The 13,123-nt window shown below is 37.6% G+C and overlaps 1 protein-coding gene across 5 annotated transcripts in view; it reads left to right on the top strand.

Moving 5' to 3' along the window:
- DCAF6 (DDB1 and CUL4 associated factor 6) overlaps positions 1-4,468 on the top strand; it is a 67,956-nt gene extending 63,488 nt beyond the window's left edge. For all 5 annotated transcript variants that reach the window (XM_042457569.1, XM_042457570.1, XM_042457567.1 and 2 more), the window contains 3 exons: positions 2,767-2,855; positions 3,441-3,546; positions 4,032-4,468. In XM_042457569.1, the coding sequence (XP_042313503.1) occupies positions 2,767-2,855; positions 3,441-3,546; positions 4,032-4,096 (260 nt within the window). In that variant the 3' untranslated portion in view covers positions 4,097-4,468. The remainder of the gene's footprint in view (positions 1-2,766; positions 2,856-3,440; positions 3,547-4,031) is intronic.
- Positions 4,469-13,123: the final 8,655 nt, after the last annotated feature.

The following is a 13,123-nucleotide window of genomic DNA, read 5'->3' as shown; positions in this document are numbered from 1 at the left end:
TGAACCCATCCTCAGTGTAGGGCTGCCAGTTGGGGCCATGGAGAGACCCTGGCTGGGCACTGGGAGGAGCTGGCAGGGCAGGCAGGTGGACAACCTGAGCATCTGTGGATTTTGGTATCCACACAGGGGAGGGGGTCCAGAACAGATCCCCTGCGGATATCAAGGGCCCTCTGTACTGTATTAGATTTTTGGATATGATGGTTACAGTATATTACTTTCTTGAATGTAACAATAAAGACTGGTTGATTTGTAGCCAATGTATTAGTTACTGAAGAAAACAATGTTTCCAAACATATAAACTCATATCACTCCCTGCAGCAGCTCAAGTAGAATAAATAAAGGACAGATAGCTGTTTATGACTACTATACAACATAGCAACAGATCTCCTCCTTCTTCTTTTTTTCTGGTGGCTTTGTACTTTGTTAATTCTTTATTAATTTTCTCATACACTACTTTAAAAACAAGAAAACATTTAAATATTTACATTATATATATTTACAGTGTACTATTTATCCCTTGCCCTCCTCCCTCCCCCCTAGACTTGTTGTTTGTAGGTGTAAATTTCCTTTTCTTCTTTTGACTTCTTTGTTTTATTGTTTCTGTTTTTCTATTTTATTATGCTTATTTGTTATGTACAGCGGGTCCTTGTTATCCGCTGGGGTTTGGTTCCAGGATCCCCCATGCATAACAAAATCCATGGATGCTCAAATCCCATTAAATATAATGGCATGGCAAAATGATATTCCTTATATAAAATGGAAAATCAAGGTTTGCTATTTGGAATTTATACCCTTTTTGAATATTTTCAAGCCGTGGATGCTTGTATCCGTGGATGAAAAATCTGTGGATAAGGTGGGCCAGTTGGTTTGTTAGTACACATTCGTACTTTAAAACATATATAACCTTAACAATTCCACTTTTATTTACAAAATGTCAGAAAAATATTCTATTCTTTACCTTCTGAGTGAGATGCTTCTATTGCTTTTGTTAATTTATCCATTTCAATGGCTTGTAACATTTTGATCAACCAGTCATCAATAGTCATTATCTCAGGTAATTTCCATCTTTGTGCTAGAAGGACTCTCACCAATGAGACCATATATAAGTTGATTTTCCAATATTTATTTTTCTCTTGGGTGTTCGTTTTATTAATCATATTAAGAAGGTATATTTCCGGGGCCATATTGTACTTTATACTAAGTATTTTTCCAGTAGTATCCTTTATTCCCTTCCAAAATTGTGTTTTCCGTGGGCAAGTCTACCACATATGTACTTATGATCCAATATTATCTTGACATTTCCAACAAGAAGGTTTTTTTATTTTTATTTTTGTTAATTTAACTGGTGTTAAGTAGTACCTATGCTCCATCCTATGATAGGTATCCCTTATATTTTGATTTTTTGTAAATTTATATGTGTATTTCCTTGCGGTAGTCCAGCTTTCTAAATCTATTTCTCTTTTTTTTGTCTTTGGCCCCTTTTATCATGTTCTCTTTCATTAGGTCAGTTTCTAGGTTTCCTTTTATTTTCATCCAATAGTATGTTATCTAATCCGTTGTTTTGTAGTGCAAAACTACTTTGTTTTTGATCCATTTTGAATCTCTCTTTTAATTGCAAAAATAGGAGCCAGTGGTTTTTACATTGTATGTTTGGTATTTCTTCAATCTCTTTCATGTCTACTTCTCCCGTATCTATTCTTTCTTTTACTCCTCTTCCTCCTTTTTTTTTTTTGTTTTGTTGAAAGACTAGAAATAAAACATATACATGTACTTTTAATCCTTGATCTTATTATTTGTTTATTTAACAAAAATGTGTGTGTATCTGTATCAAATGTCACAAATCTAAAGTTAAACTAAAATTGTTCTACATTATTTTAAACTAAGTATGATTTCAGTAGCCTAAAACCAGATTAGACAATTTAACTGTTAAATTAAAATGGTTTAAGAGTTAAGAACCTGTACAGATTTGAACAAAAAAACCCTCAGTCCTGATGATGCAAGGTTGGTGCCAGTTGGACCTCCATAGTTAATTCGAATAGGCCTAGTGAGTCAATGGAATTTCCATAAATGTTGGCTCACCATTCAGCAATTTGTTGAAGCTACTCTAGTTGGCACTGCCAGTAAGCTTCAGGTCTTTAATCTACATGGCTAGCTGAAGTGAAGAAAACTCATTATATGCTCCATTTTCTCAATTATGGCCTAAATTTTGATAAAAATACACGTATTTGAACAATTAGATTTAATTTGATTGCACACTATGGTCCAAAACACACTGCAAAAATCATCCAATTTGTGACCACTTTAACCAGCCTGGCTCAGTGCTAGGGAATTCTGGGCACTAGTTTTGTGAGACATTTAGTCTTCTTTCTCTTTCTAGTGCCACAGTAAACTACAATTCCCAGGATTGTGTAGCACTGAGCCAGGGCAGTGAAAGTGGTCTCAGGCGGGATTATTTCTGCAGTGTGTTTTGGACCTCTAGCCTAAATCCAGTTTCCAGTGCCAAATGAAGTATTGAATCAATGGGATTTATATTACTACTGGCATACTACTGGCATACTATTCAACCATTGATTCAAACTGGTCTAGCAGTTGAAACTAGCAGTTAGATTTAGACCAGTGGTTGGAAGTCTTTAGCTGTACATGATAATACATTTTAAAAATAAATTGAGGGGATATAACAAAGCATGTCAATCATCATCTGTTACTATATTTGTCGATATAATCTTTTACATCAGCTTTCTAATATATTTTTAATCTGTTGTGTAGTTCTAGCCTCATCAGGTATTGATTATGATATAAAAATTTGGTCACCACTAGAAGAGTCCAAAATTTTTAATCGGAAACTTGCTGATGAGGTAAGTTGACCTTTTGCAGTAATAATCATGTTTCACAATATTTATTTTCTGATAATCATTTTGGTGCCATTTAGATTTCTTTGAGGAAAGTAATGGTTTATCTGCATCACTAATACCTGTATGGCTTGGAAGGAAATACTAATATCTTGGATCTGTTACCATGTAGCGACGAGTTTATAGAGATAAAGTTGTTAGTGAAATGTAAATACACATGTAAATGTAGTGTCTTAATTATAAGATACATATAAAATTAGTGAAGCACCATTAAATGTAAGTGATATTTTTTTGCCATTCAGCACCTTGTACAGTGCCTTTTAAAAATTATTATTAAAAACATAAAGCCATAAAAACATAAAATACGAAAGCTTGAACACATCGGAACTCTTCTTATCATAGTTGACAATTATTGCACTTTCAATAGTGTCAGACAATACATCAAACAAAAACAAGGATATGATTAATAGGTACTGACAGTTGATTGTTTAAGGGACAATAGACATGTGGATAAATAGTCAAATTATTGTTTACAATGAAAATGCTGTATTTAATACTTACTCACTAATAACTCCATTCTCACCCATTTAGGTTATAAATCGAAATGAATTAATGCTGGAGGAAACCAGAAACACAATCACCGTTCCAGCTTCTTTTATGTTAAGGATGTTGGCATCTTTGAATCATATAAGAGCAGGTAAGCAGACTTTGGTGCCACTTGTAACTGGATTTCTAATTAATAATACTTCATTTTTACATATTTTTCCTAGCATTTTTAAAAGCTACTTCCTCCTCTCAGAACAGTATAAATACAGGTATGAAGAATGCTTTTATATGATAAAGAGAATCTTTTGTGATTTTTTCTTCCACCACAGAAAATCAGCTGTTCAACTGATTATCCTCTACTTTTGTGCTAAATTCTGTTAACATGCTGCTGTCCCCTGAAACTTCAGCTCAGAATTTGTAATATAGCCTGTATTTTTCTTGTGTTTATATTTCTACTTTATTATTTGTAAGGAAAATATACCGAATATATTTTAAGCATTTCTACTAATTTCATTACCAGGCAGTGGTTGCACAAAATGTCTTGTTACTTTATATTCTAAAAGGCAAAAAGCTTTTTAAAAATTATTTTTAAAATTATTTTAAAAGCTTTTTAAGAATTGTCTTTGTATCTTGCAGACCGGCTGGAAGGTGACAGGTCTGAAGGGTCTGGGCAAGAGAACGAGAATGAAGATGAAGAGTAATTGGCTCTTCTTTGAAATCATCTAGGCGTCATGAAATTTGTATACGTCATGAATTATATTTTTCCTTACAAAGCTTTAGTGCAATTTTAAGGTTTTGCTTTTGGGGTAACCTAACATTTCGATTTTGAATGAATGTGTGCATGACTTGTGAGAGTGCAAGTAAAATAAGCAAAACATTTTTAAAATGTTTTGTCACGTATGAGGGGTGCTAGAAAATGCGAAGTGCAATATTTTCCCTTAACTTGCAAACATGGGAGCTTGGATCGATGTTTAATATAACTTACCTTATAGAAAAAAACATTGATTCAAATAAATTTCTATACCTGCTATTTGCATGTTTGTTGCTTTCTATTAAAAGATGTGGTTGTTTTACATATGTGTGTGCCTTTTCACTATGATCCTGGCAGTCTGTTGGATTGAGCCTGTCACATTCTCCAGTGAAAGCAGAAATTTCATTATACCCCATTCCTGAGTGATCCTGTGGGTTTGGAAACTTACTGGAACTTAAATACAATCTCCCCTCCATTTTTGCAGACTTGAAATCCACATCCCTCACCTATTTGCAAGCAGCAAATGGAGGGGACAAAATGGGGTGTGCCCCCCAAGGGCGTGTTGCCATTTAAGCCAAATGGGGCTTCAATATAAACGAGTTTCCATTTTTGCAGGGGGATCAGGAACGGATCCCCCACAAAAACGGAGGGGCGACTGTAGTCTAAAACATTTGGCCTTTTAAAAAGTCAGTTAAATTGGGAACATCAAATTATTTTATTGTACGTTTTTCTGAATGGTTTACTTAGTAACAATTACTGTTGTACAGACTGGCAGGGTTATTTTTCAACCAGTCTTCAGTATGAAAGGCTAGAGCAAATTGCCATGGCAACTTATGTGTTCTGTCTTTAGAATGTCAGAGCAAGGCTTTATTTTGGACCATGAAATTCTTAATAAAGTTTTATAACTAGGTCTATTATGTGATTAAAGAAATCTCAGTAGGATGAGGTTCCTCTGTAGATTATAAATGCCAGTAGGTAAAATCAATAGCTCTAAAGGAAGACATATGGTTCCTTCTTTGCCATTGCTTGAATCATCGTAAGAGACACATCTTCCTATATAAAAGAGAAAAAAGAGTGCCTTTGTGATGAAATCCCCCTGTCTATCTTAATAATATTAATAATAATATTAATCTTGACCCTGCAGTGCCAACCCTTGGGCTTCTATCACTCATCCTGCCTTCTATCCTTAAAACTTCTTCCTGGTTTTGGATCTAAGGACCTAAGGTGACACTTTGGTCCCAGGATAGCATAATGGACAGCAGATGTGTTGATCATTGGGTTTGGTATAGTAACGTATGACCAATCTTCCTTATTAATTCTTAATTGAAAAGATCTAGACAGAGATGTAGAAAATAACAAGAGTAAAGATTTATTGTATAACGAATGAGTTAACATCTAGCCTTACACTGGTTCCTTACATAGTATACTGCAACACCTCAATTAAGCAATGAAACATTTCTCTCTGAACTCTTTCGACATTCAGCTCCTATCAAACCAAATCCCTTCCTCAGGCCCTATCTCATCTGATCTTCTCACAATTTAATGTATTCCCTTTTCGAAGCTGAAATCGAAATGCATTTAATTAGCATTGTTACTACTTGATGTGCATGAGACCTTCAGTTTTATGAAGTGTAAAATATTTTTATAGTGAAAAAAGGTAAACAAAACAAAGTGGGCCTTGTTTACATAAATATTCACCCCGCCTCACTGCCTCAAGTCAAATGTTTGGCAGCAATTAGGTACATATCAGCTTTGCACATTTGTTCCTGCAATTTTTACCCAATCTTGGCAAAATTGCTGTGTCAGATTGGAGGATGACTGCTGGCTAATAGCCACTTTCAAATCTTGAAGCGGATTCTCAGTCACAGTGAGGTCTTGGCTTTGACTGTGCAATTCCAAGAGATTCAGGTTCTTTGTGTTAACACATAAGTGGTGGTTCTGGTGGGCAAGCCATCAGCTGCTAATACATGACAATTTTCCGGAAAAGAAGGAAAGAGATGTCATCAACAGCACAAATATGGCACTGATTCCTGGCACATTAAGGGAAAAAAGACGTTTCTCCCAGATTAGATATCTAGAGAAGCACTGTTCTCAAGTGTGAGTTCATTGTAATTCCTTGACCTGGTTTCCCTTTTTTCAGTTCTTTTTATGAGACTGGCCACTTCATGCCTTCTTCACACTATGGAGGACCAGAGGACACAAAATATTTTTCTTTGTTTTACTGATTTTGATGGTTTCCTCTGTTCTTGCTGTTCCTTGATTCTGATAAATGCAAAATCAAAGAGATTCCTGACAATTCAAGTATTCCTTACAAAAATAAAAACTTTTAAAAAATTGAATCAAATTGTAATAATTCTCAAAATAAACTGCACTTTACATCTTTCAAACATATTTTTTCCAAAGTAGATTATACTTAACACATTTATGTGACTTTCTGTAATAATTTGTAGAGTCTGTTAGCACTACATTGCCCCCCCCCATTTTTCTGAACATTTCTGGTATTTTTTTAATAGGAATTCCCCACACCATGGCTTCAAATTTTCCAGAATTTTTACATCCTTACACACTACACATTAATATGCAGGTTCTCACCACAACTGCATATGTAAGAAGAGAATTCTACCCAGAAGATTTTCCTACTTCAAGGAAGCCCTTTTGATTCTGAAACTGACATCACAGCGCCCACATGCCCCGCAACCCTCGTACGTGACGAGGGTGTAACAATGACGGCGCCCTGTCTACATGGGCACCACCATTGTTACGTGTCACACAGCGTCCGCACACGGTATGTACGTAAAGAGTGTGCCAGTGGCGCACTTGTTACACCGCCGCTGCAGCTTCAAAAGAACTTGCTTTTTGAGGGTTCTTTTTCCACCGGCGGGAAGCCTCACCGTTTGGTGGATGAGGCTTCCCTTCAGTGGAAAAACAGGTGCCAGCAGGCCACCCTTTTTGGGCAGTCTGTACCACGCCCAAGTGACCTTTTCTTTGGAACAATTAAGTAGAAGCTCAGGAAAAAAATCAGGTACTGTAGGAGGTATTGTGCAATACCAATGCTTGCCAGGCACTGTTTCTCATCATTTGTTGCTGTGCTGTTGAAAATCTGAATCACAGTGTCACAGAATGGATCTTTTTTTCTTTGAATCAAGAAGTGCAAGCATGCTTCAGGCAACATGACAGGTGTTCAGCAAACCAATGAATTCCACCAACAGGTAATGCTTTAACTTGCATTTAAGCACTCCACAAGTGAGTTCCAATGTGTAAGCTAATTGCCCCCAACAAGGTGGGTACTCATTTTAGCGACCTACAAAAGGACGGAAGGTTGAGTGGACCTTGGCGCCCTGCCTGGGATCGAACTCACAACCTTGTGGCTGTGAATGGCTGCAGTACTGGCATTTAACCACTGCATCATGAGGTCTCCTTTGGGCCTCACGCATGATAAACATATATTTAGTCACAGTTGTGTGCCTGCATATAGTTAATATGTAAGTGTTTACAGCCACTTTACTGAATGTACCTAAGAGGTGGAAGTTCAAGAACCAACATGGTACAGTGGTCTGAGCATTGGACTATGACGAGATTGAAATCCCCACTCAGCCATGAAAACCTATTGATGACCTTGGGCAGGTCACACTCTCAGCCTCTGAGGAAGGCAAAGGTAAGCCCCCTCTGAACAAATATTTCCAAGAAAACTTTGTAATAGGGTCACCTTGGGTCGCGTAAGTCAGAAATGACCTGAAGGCACACAACAACAACAATAGAGGTTCAGCAGTGCATGTGATGGGAGAGAGGCCAATGGTACAGTCTTAGTCTCCATTTATAGGTAGAGAAGGTTTGGATAAGGATTTGTTAAGACTCAAAGCTATCTTTTGTGGGTCATTTGAGAAGTATTCTGCCTGATAGTTTTTTGTGGGTTTTTCGGGCTATGTGGCCATGTTCTAGAAGAGTTTCTTCCTGACATTTTGCCACAGATGCTGGCAAAACATCAGGAATAAACTCTTCTAGAACATGGCCACATAGACTGAAAAACCCACAAAAAACTACGGATGCCAGCCATGAAAGCCTTTGACTTCATATTCTGTATGAGTTTCTGTAACATTGACAATGTTCATTGCCTTGCTTTGCCTATTATTTTGTTCAGGGAATTGGGGGATGAGGATTGATGAGACAATGGCATAAAGTGGGTAAGAATTATGCCAAAACCTTCCTTAAAATGCCATTTCAAAAAGTAATTTTAAAAGTAACTGGAAGACATTGCTCATTACACCGAGTTGGCAGCATGAACTTACATAGACTTCAGTATACTTCCTCAGAAGAAATGCATCTGATTTTACAGACTAACAAACCTATATCTTTGAGTTCTACCACTCATTACTTCCAGTTCTGGTTTGAGACTAGTTCATACTTCGAGCTGTTAGATGCAGAATGGCTCACTTTGTATTAACAAATAGATGCGTAAGCATGTAAGTGTCTCCATGGCTGCTTTATGTGAAGCAGATAGGGTTATAGGGCATTTATGGGTCCAGGTCCCTAGGGATATTCACCTCTAAATTTTCAAGGTGATTTTTTAAAAGTTTCATCTTGTATCCAGGTCCCTTGCCCTTTGGCCAGTAATAGTAAACACAATCTGACAATCTGAACATACCCTCCAACTGTCCCAGTTTGGGGGATTTACTTTCTTCTAGTGTTTTTTGCTTATTTTTTCCTTTTAAAAACAAAACAAAACTGGTGACCCGTTTTTAAGAAGATCCATCTACTTACACCATCATCTATTAATTTTGTTTTGTTATGTAGACAGAAACAAATGGTCATGTTTGCTCTAGTAATCAGCATATGATCCCTTTATTACACACCAGGGCAACAATTAAATGCAAGTTTTCACACATGGAAGGCAGAGCTACAGATCATTACTGGGACTTTTCACACAGCAATATCCTGTAAAGTCTTTTTAATCATTGTTTTTATATACAAACATACAAAGCAGAGGATTGGTGATGAAGGCCACATATAATGTGTTATATGTTTGCTTGTGTGTGTATTTCCACCCCTTTTAGTAGGGAAAATCAGCTGTTACCTTGTTTTGGCACTGTTCAGGAAAATCTTTTTTTTTCCCCATTAAGCTTCTCAGTGCTATCATTTTTTTGTAAAAGAAGTGAGCACACATGTAGTATATGATCATACTGCTGTGTTATCTGTCAGTCAAAGTTATACCCCTTCATCTAGAAGCTGCTGCATTACTCATGGTCTGATAGGAACACTGCAGATAGGACAGATATGACCCAGAGAATGTTCTATGTGGATAAGCTATAAACTCCCTTTGGTTTCTGTTGTAATTCCCATTAGAACTGTTTGGCTTGCCTCCAGGTTTCCTAACATCATCTGGCAGCTTTGAGAGATTTCGGCTTACTTAAGAACAGCTGCAACAAGAAAGAACAAGAAAACGGTATGTATTTCCTCATTCTACACATTTTGTCTGGCTCTGTGTTGTTGCCTCTGATTCTCATACACGTTTTTTTACCTTGGTCTTGTGTAAATGGATTACTTCTTTTTTATCTGAATAAGTACTCATAAATATATTCCTGCTACACTACACACAAATAAGGCCTGGTATAGTCAGTTCTCTGTATCGCAAGCCTTGTTTTAGCTATTTTATATAAGGGACACCATTTCACTAGGCCATTGTATTTAATGGGACTTGAGCATCCATGTGTTTTGGTATCCACAGAAGGTCCAGGAACCAAACTCCAGCAGATACCAAGGGCCCACTGTATATTCATAGAATCATAGGGTTGGAAGAGACCACAAGGACCATTCAGTCCAACCCCCAGCCATGCAGGAACTCACAACCAAAGCACCCTTGACAGATGGCCGCCTAGCCTCTGTTTGCTGGACTATACTCTGGAAAAGTCTTGCTGTCACCACCCAGTGATTAACTTATTACACTTTAGCAACACATTGGAACATTGCTGTGGAATTCCAGAAAAAAATATAATCTCAGTATGGGAACCCTTATAGCAAAAGGATATCACTATATGAAGGACCAACTTGCCCTCCAGGCACAGACAAAAATATGTAACAGAGTAAAATCATTTCAGCCAAATCAGGAAAATAAATTAAAATCCTGACACTACTGACTGGTACATATTCCTAATCTTATTCACAGGTCAGATGGGATTTGTAGTCCTTGATATTTCTGCCTCCATTGTCCCCCTTTTACTTAGAAGTGCCCCTCATGGACAAGGTGCTGCACCACATCTGACCATCAAGCAACAACCAGCCATGGATACCAAGATCTGCATAGGGCTGCCAGTCAGTGTAGCTATCTTCAATAGCCAAAAAAGTATGTCAAGGAATTAGTAATTATTAAATTCAGTGAGAGAGACTATTCAGAGTGAGCGATAATTAAAATATCATATACTGAAATGTATAAATTTATGATATTTTAATACTGTTGTGAAATAAGTATAATTAATCAACCAGAAATACTGTAATTAATGAAATTACTGTATTTGGCAGGGATAAACTGAAATAAAATAACAAGTGAAAATTGAAAAATTAAAAGATGTGACCCTCCAGCAGTTCCCAAAGCCCGAATGTGGTTCCCCATTTCTGCTGCAGTAGCCTGCCACTGTGCTATAGGCAGTGTAGACCTAATATTGTTATAAAGAATGAACAGATATGCACCAATTTGGAAACACGTGTGCATTCAGCCTGGGTAAAATGTACACTTGAATTGTGTCTCAAAATTAATTAGAATTCTAATACCTAGGTACAAATCAGATATCAAAGTATGTATAATACGGTTCTGCTTAGCGTTAAAAATAAACACATTCTGGGTTGTGCAGAGATCTCTGTACTTAGAAGAAACTTTATTCTTCATAAAGTGTCTCTTCATATGACGCAGTTACACAGCAGTGCAAGGAGAGGGCTGGGCTACCCATTTTTTATGCCTTAATGCCTGTATAGCCCTGATTCTCACAACCACTTGAAATGTGAACACACATTCAGTGTGTTCACATTTCACCACTAATCTGTAAGAAACAGCTGTCTTTTTGATTCTCTTTTTAAATTCTTCAAATACATGAGTCTCTAAAAACAATCATCAGACTGAAGCACGGAGCTGGCATGTGAGTGGTTCAGATATTTATTTGGTGGGCCTGGCTAATGGAAGTGCTTCTAATTCAGAACACTTGATATATGGAATACTGCATCTGTTCAAATGATGACTGATAAAAAACAGTCTTGTTCCGTTTGTATGACTGGTGATGACACTGCTCAAGTGCTTACACATATAGGAGCAAACTGTAAATACAGAATAGTAATTATTCCAGATTATTGAACAGAATAAAAAGATAGGCTTTGTATGCACCAAAGATGTAGCTATGAGGGAAGAGAGGAAATGAATGTACTGCTCAGCCCAAATAGGAAGTCTGTCCCCCCAAAATGATTTTTTTTTCCAGTCTTGAAATTTCTAACATATCAGCAATGCAAAATGTCAGTTGAGTTGAAATACAGTTTAGGTATGGACAGGAAAGGGGCCAGCAAAGTTATCAAGGGAATGTGGACCCTGCAAACACAAAATTTTAGGTATAAATGATTTCCAGTGTCTCACTGTCTGTAATGCTAGAAATTTCAGGACTGAAGGGGAAAAATCATTTTGGGTGCAGAATTCTTACTGGGGACAATGCTATGCCCTAGTAGGTGCTTTTTCTCACAAGTGTTTGAAACTAAAATCTTTGCTAGCTGGCAGAGTGGTGAATGTTTGGAACACATATATATATATATGTGCTTCTCTAGTAACATGCCAAGATTATGTTGCCAGATTCAGCTACATCTGGCACTAACTCTTCACAATCACAGTTCATGTTAATCCATTCATTTTTATTTAGCAGTAATGAAATATGCCTTGAGGATTTAGCTCTCCAAGAAGTGTACTCTCCTGTAGAGTTTCACACGCCACTTCCAGATTAGTGCCCCTGCCCTGTTCCAAAAGGAACTTTTCTTTTAAAACAGTAGAAGCCAGGACTTTTCTCCCTCCCTCCATTAGCTATGCTGTCTAGTATACAGAAAGCAAATGAGGGGATTTAGGGATGACATTAATTCATCCCTAAATGATTGGACTTGCTATGGCAGAATAAGGAAGCATTGTGGATTTAGAGGCAAAATAGCTCCACAGAACACTCACTCTGCTTAGCCCAAATGATTTCCCTTCTCCTGTAAAATCTGATTACAGTATCTAAAAATGTGCAGCTGCCCATGACTTCAAAGAAAATGGTAAACTAAATAAGAGAAAAAGTGTGTGTGTGGGTCCCTCTCTCTCTGTGTATGTGTGTGTTAAAGTTAGAGTGGTACAGGGGGATTGTTACGCACCACAACACTACAAATACGAGTGCCAAAGGATGTTCCATTCCACCACCAAACAGGGACGTAGCCAGGTTTTTGGGAAGGGGGGGGCAAGACTAAGTGCCACCATTTTGAGAGGCTAAAAGCCCCCCCCCCCAAGACACAAAAAGAGGGTCGAGCGTTTACCCTAGACACCTCGATGGCACCACTTTAACTTCCGTTATGGCTTCATGCTATGGAATCTTGGGATCTGTAGTTTTGAGGACCTGTTGAGTCATCTGTCAGGTGCCACAACAAACTACAAATCCCAGCATTTCACAACATGGAGCCAAGGGCAGTTGAAGTGGCAAACTGGATTATTTTTTCAGTGCAGATGCAAACTGAATCCTTCCTCTGAAGGTGTTTACATCAGATAAATTCAGCTCTATAAAGCAAAGTGCAGCTGCTCACGCAATGAGCGGCAGCCACTCTGTTCATGCTCAGAGACACTGCATTTCAACTTCTGAGCTGAGCTAAGAACCCAGGCTGCATCCACACAACATTTCATTCCCACTTCCAAGAGGGATTTTTAATTCCAAGACATACATACACACACAAACACACACACACACACACACGATTTTTAATTCAAAGACTC

Source organism: Sceloporus undulatus, chromosome 3 (assembly GCF_019175285.1).
Source record: "Sceloporus undulatus isolate JIND9_A2432 ecotype Alabama chromosome 3, SceUnd_v1.1, whole genome shotgun sequence".
In the NCBI taxonomy this organism is placed as follows: Eukaryota; Metazoa; Chordata; class Lepidosauria; order Squamata; family Phrynosomatidae; genus Sceloporus; species Sceloporus undulatus.
This window is presented reverse-complemented; position numbering and strand designations above follow the sequence as displayed.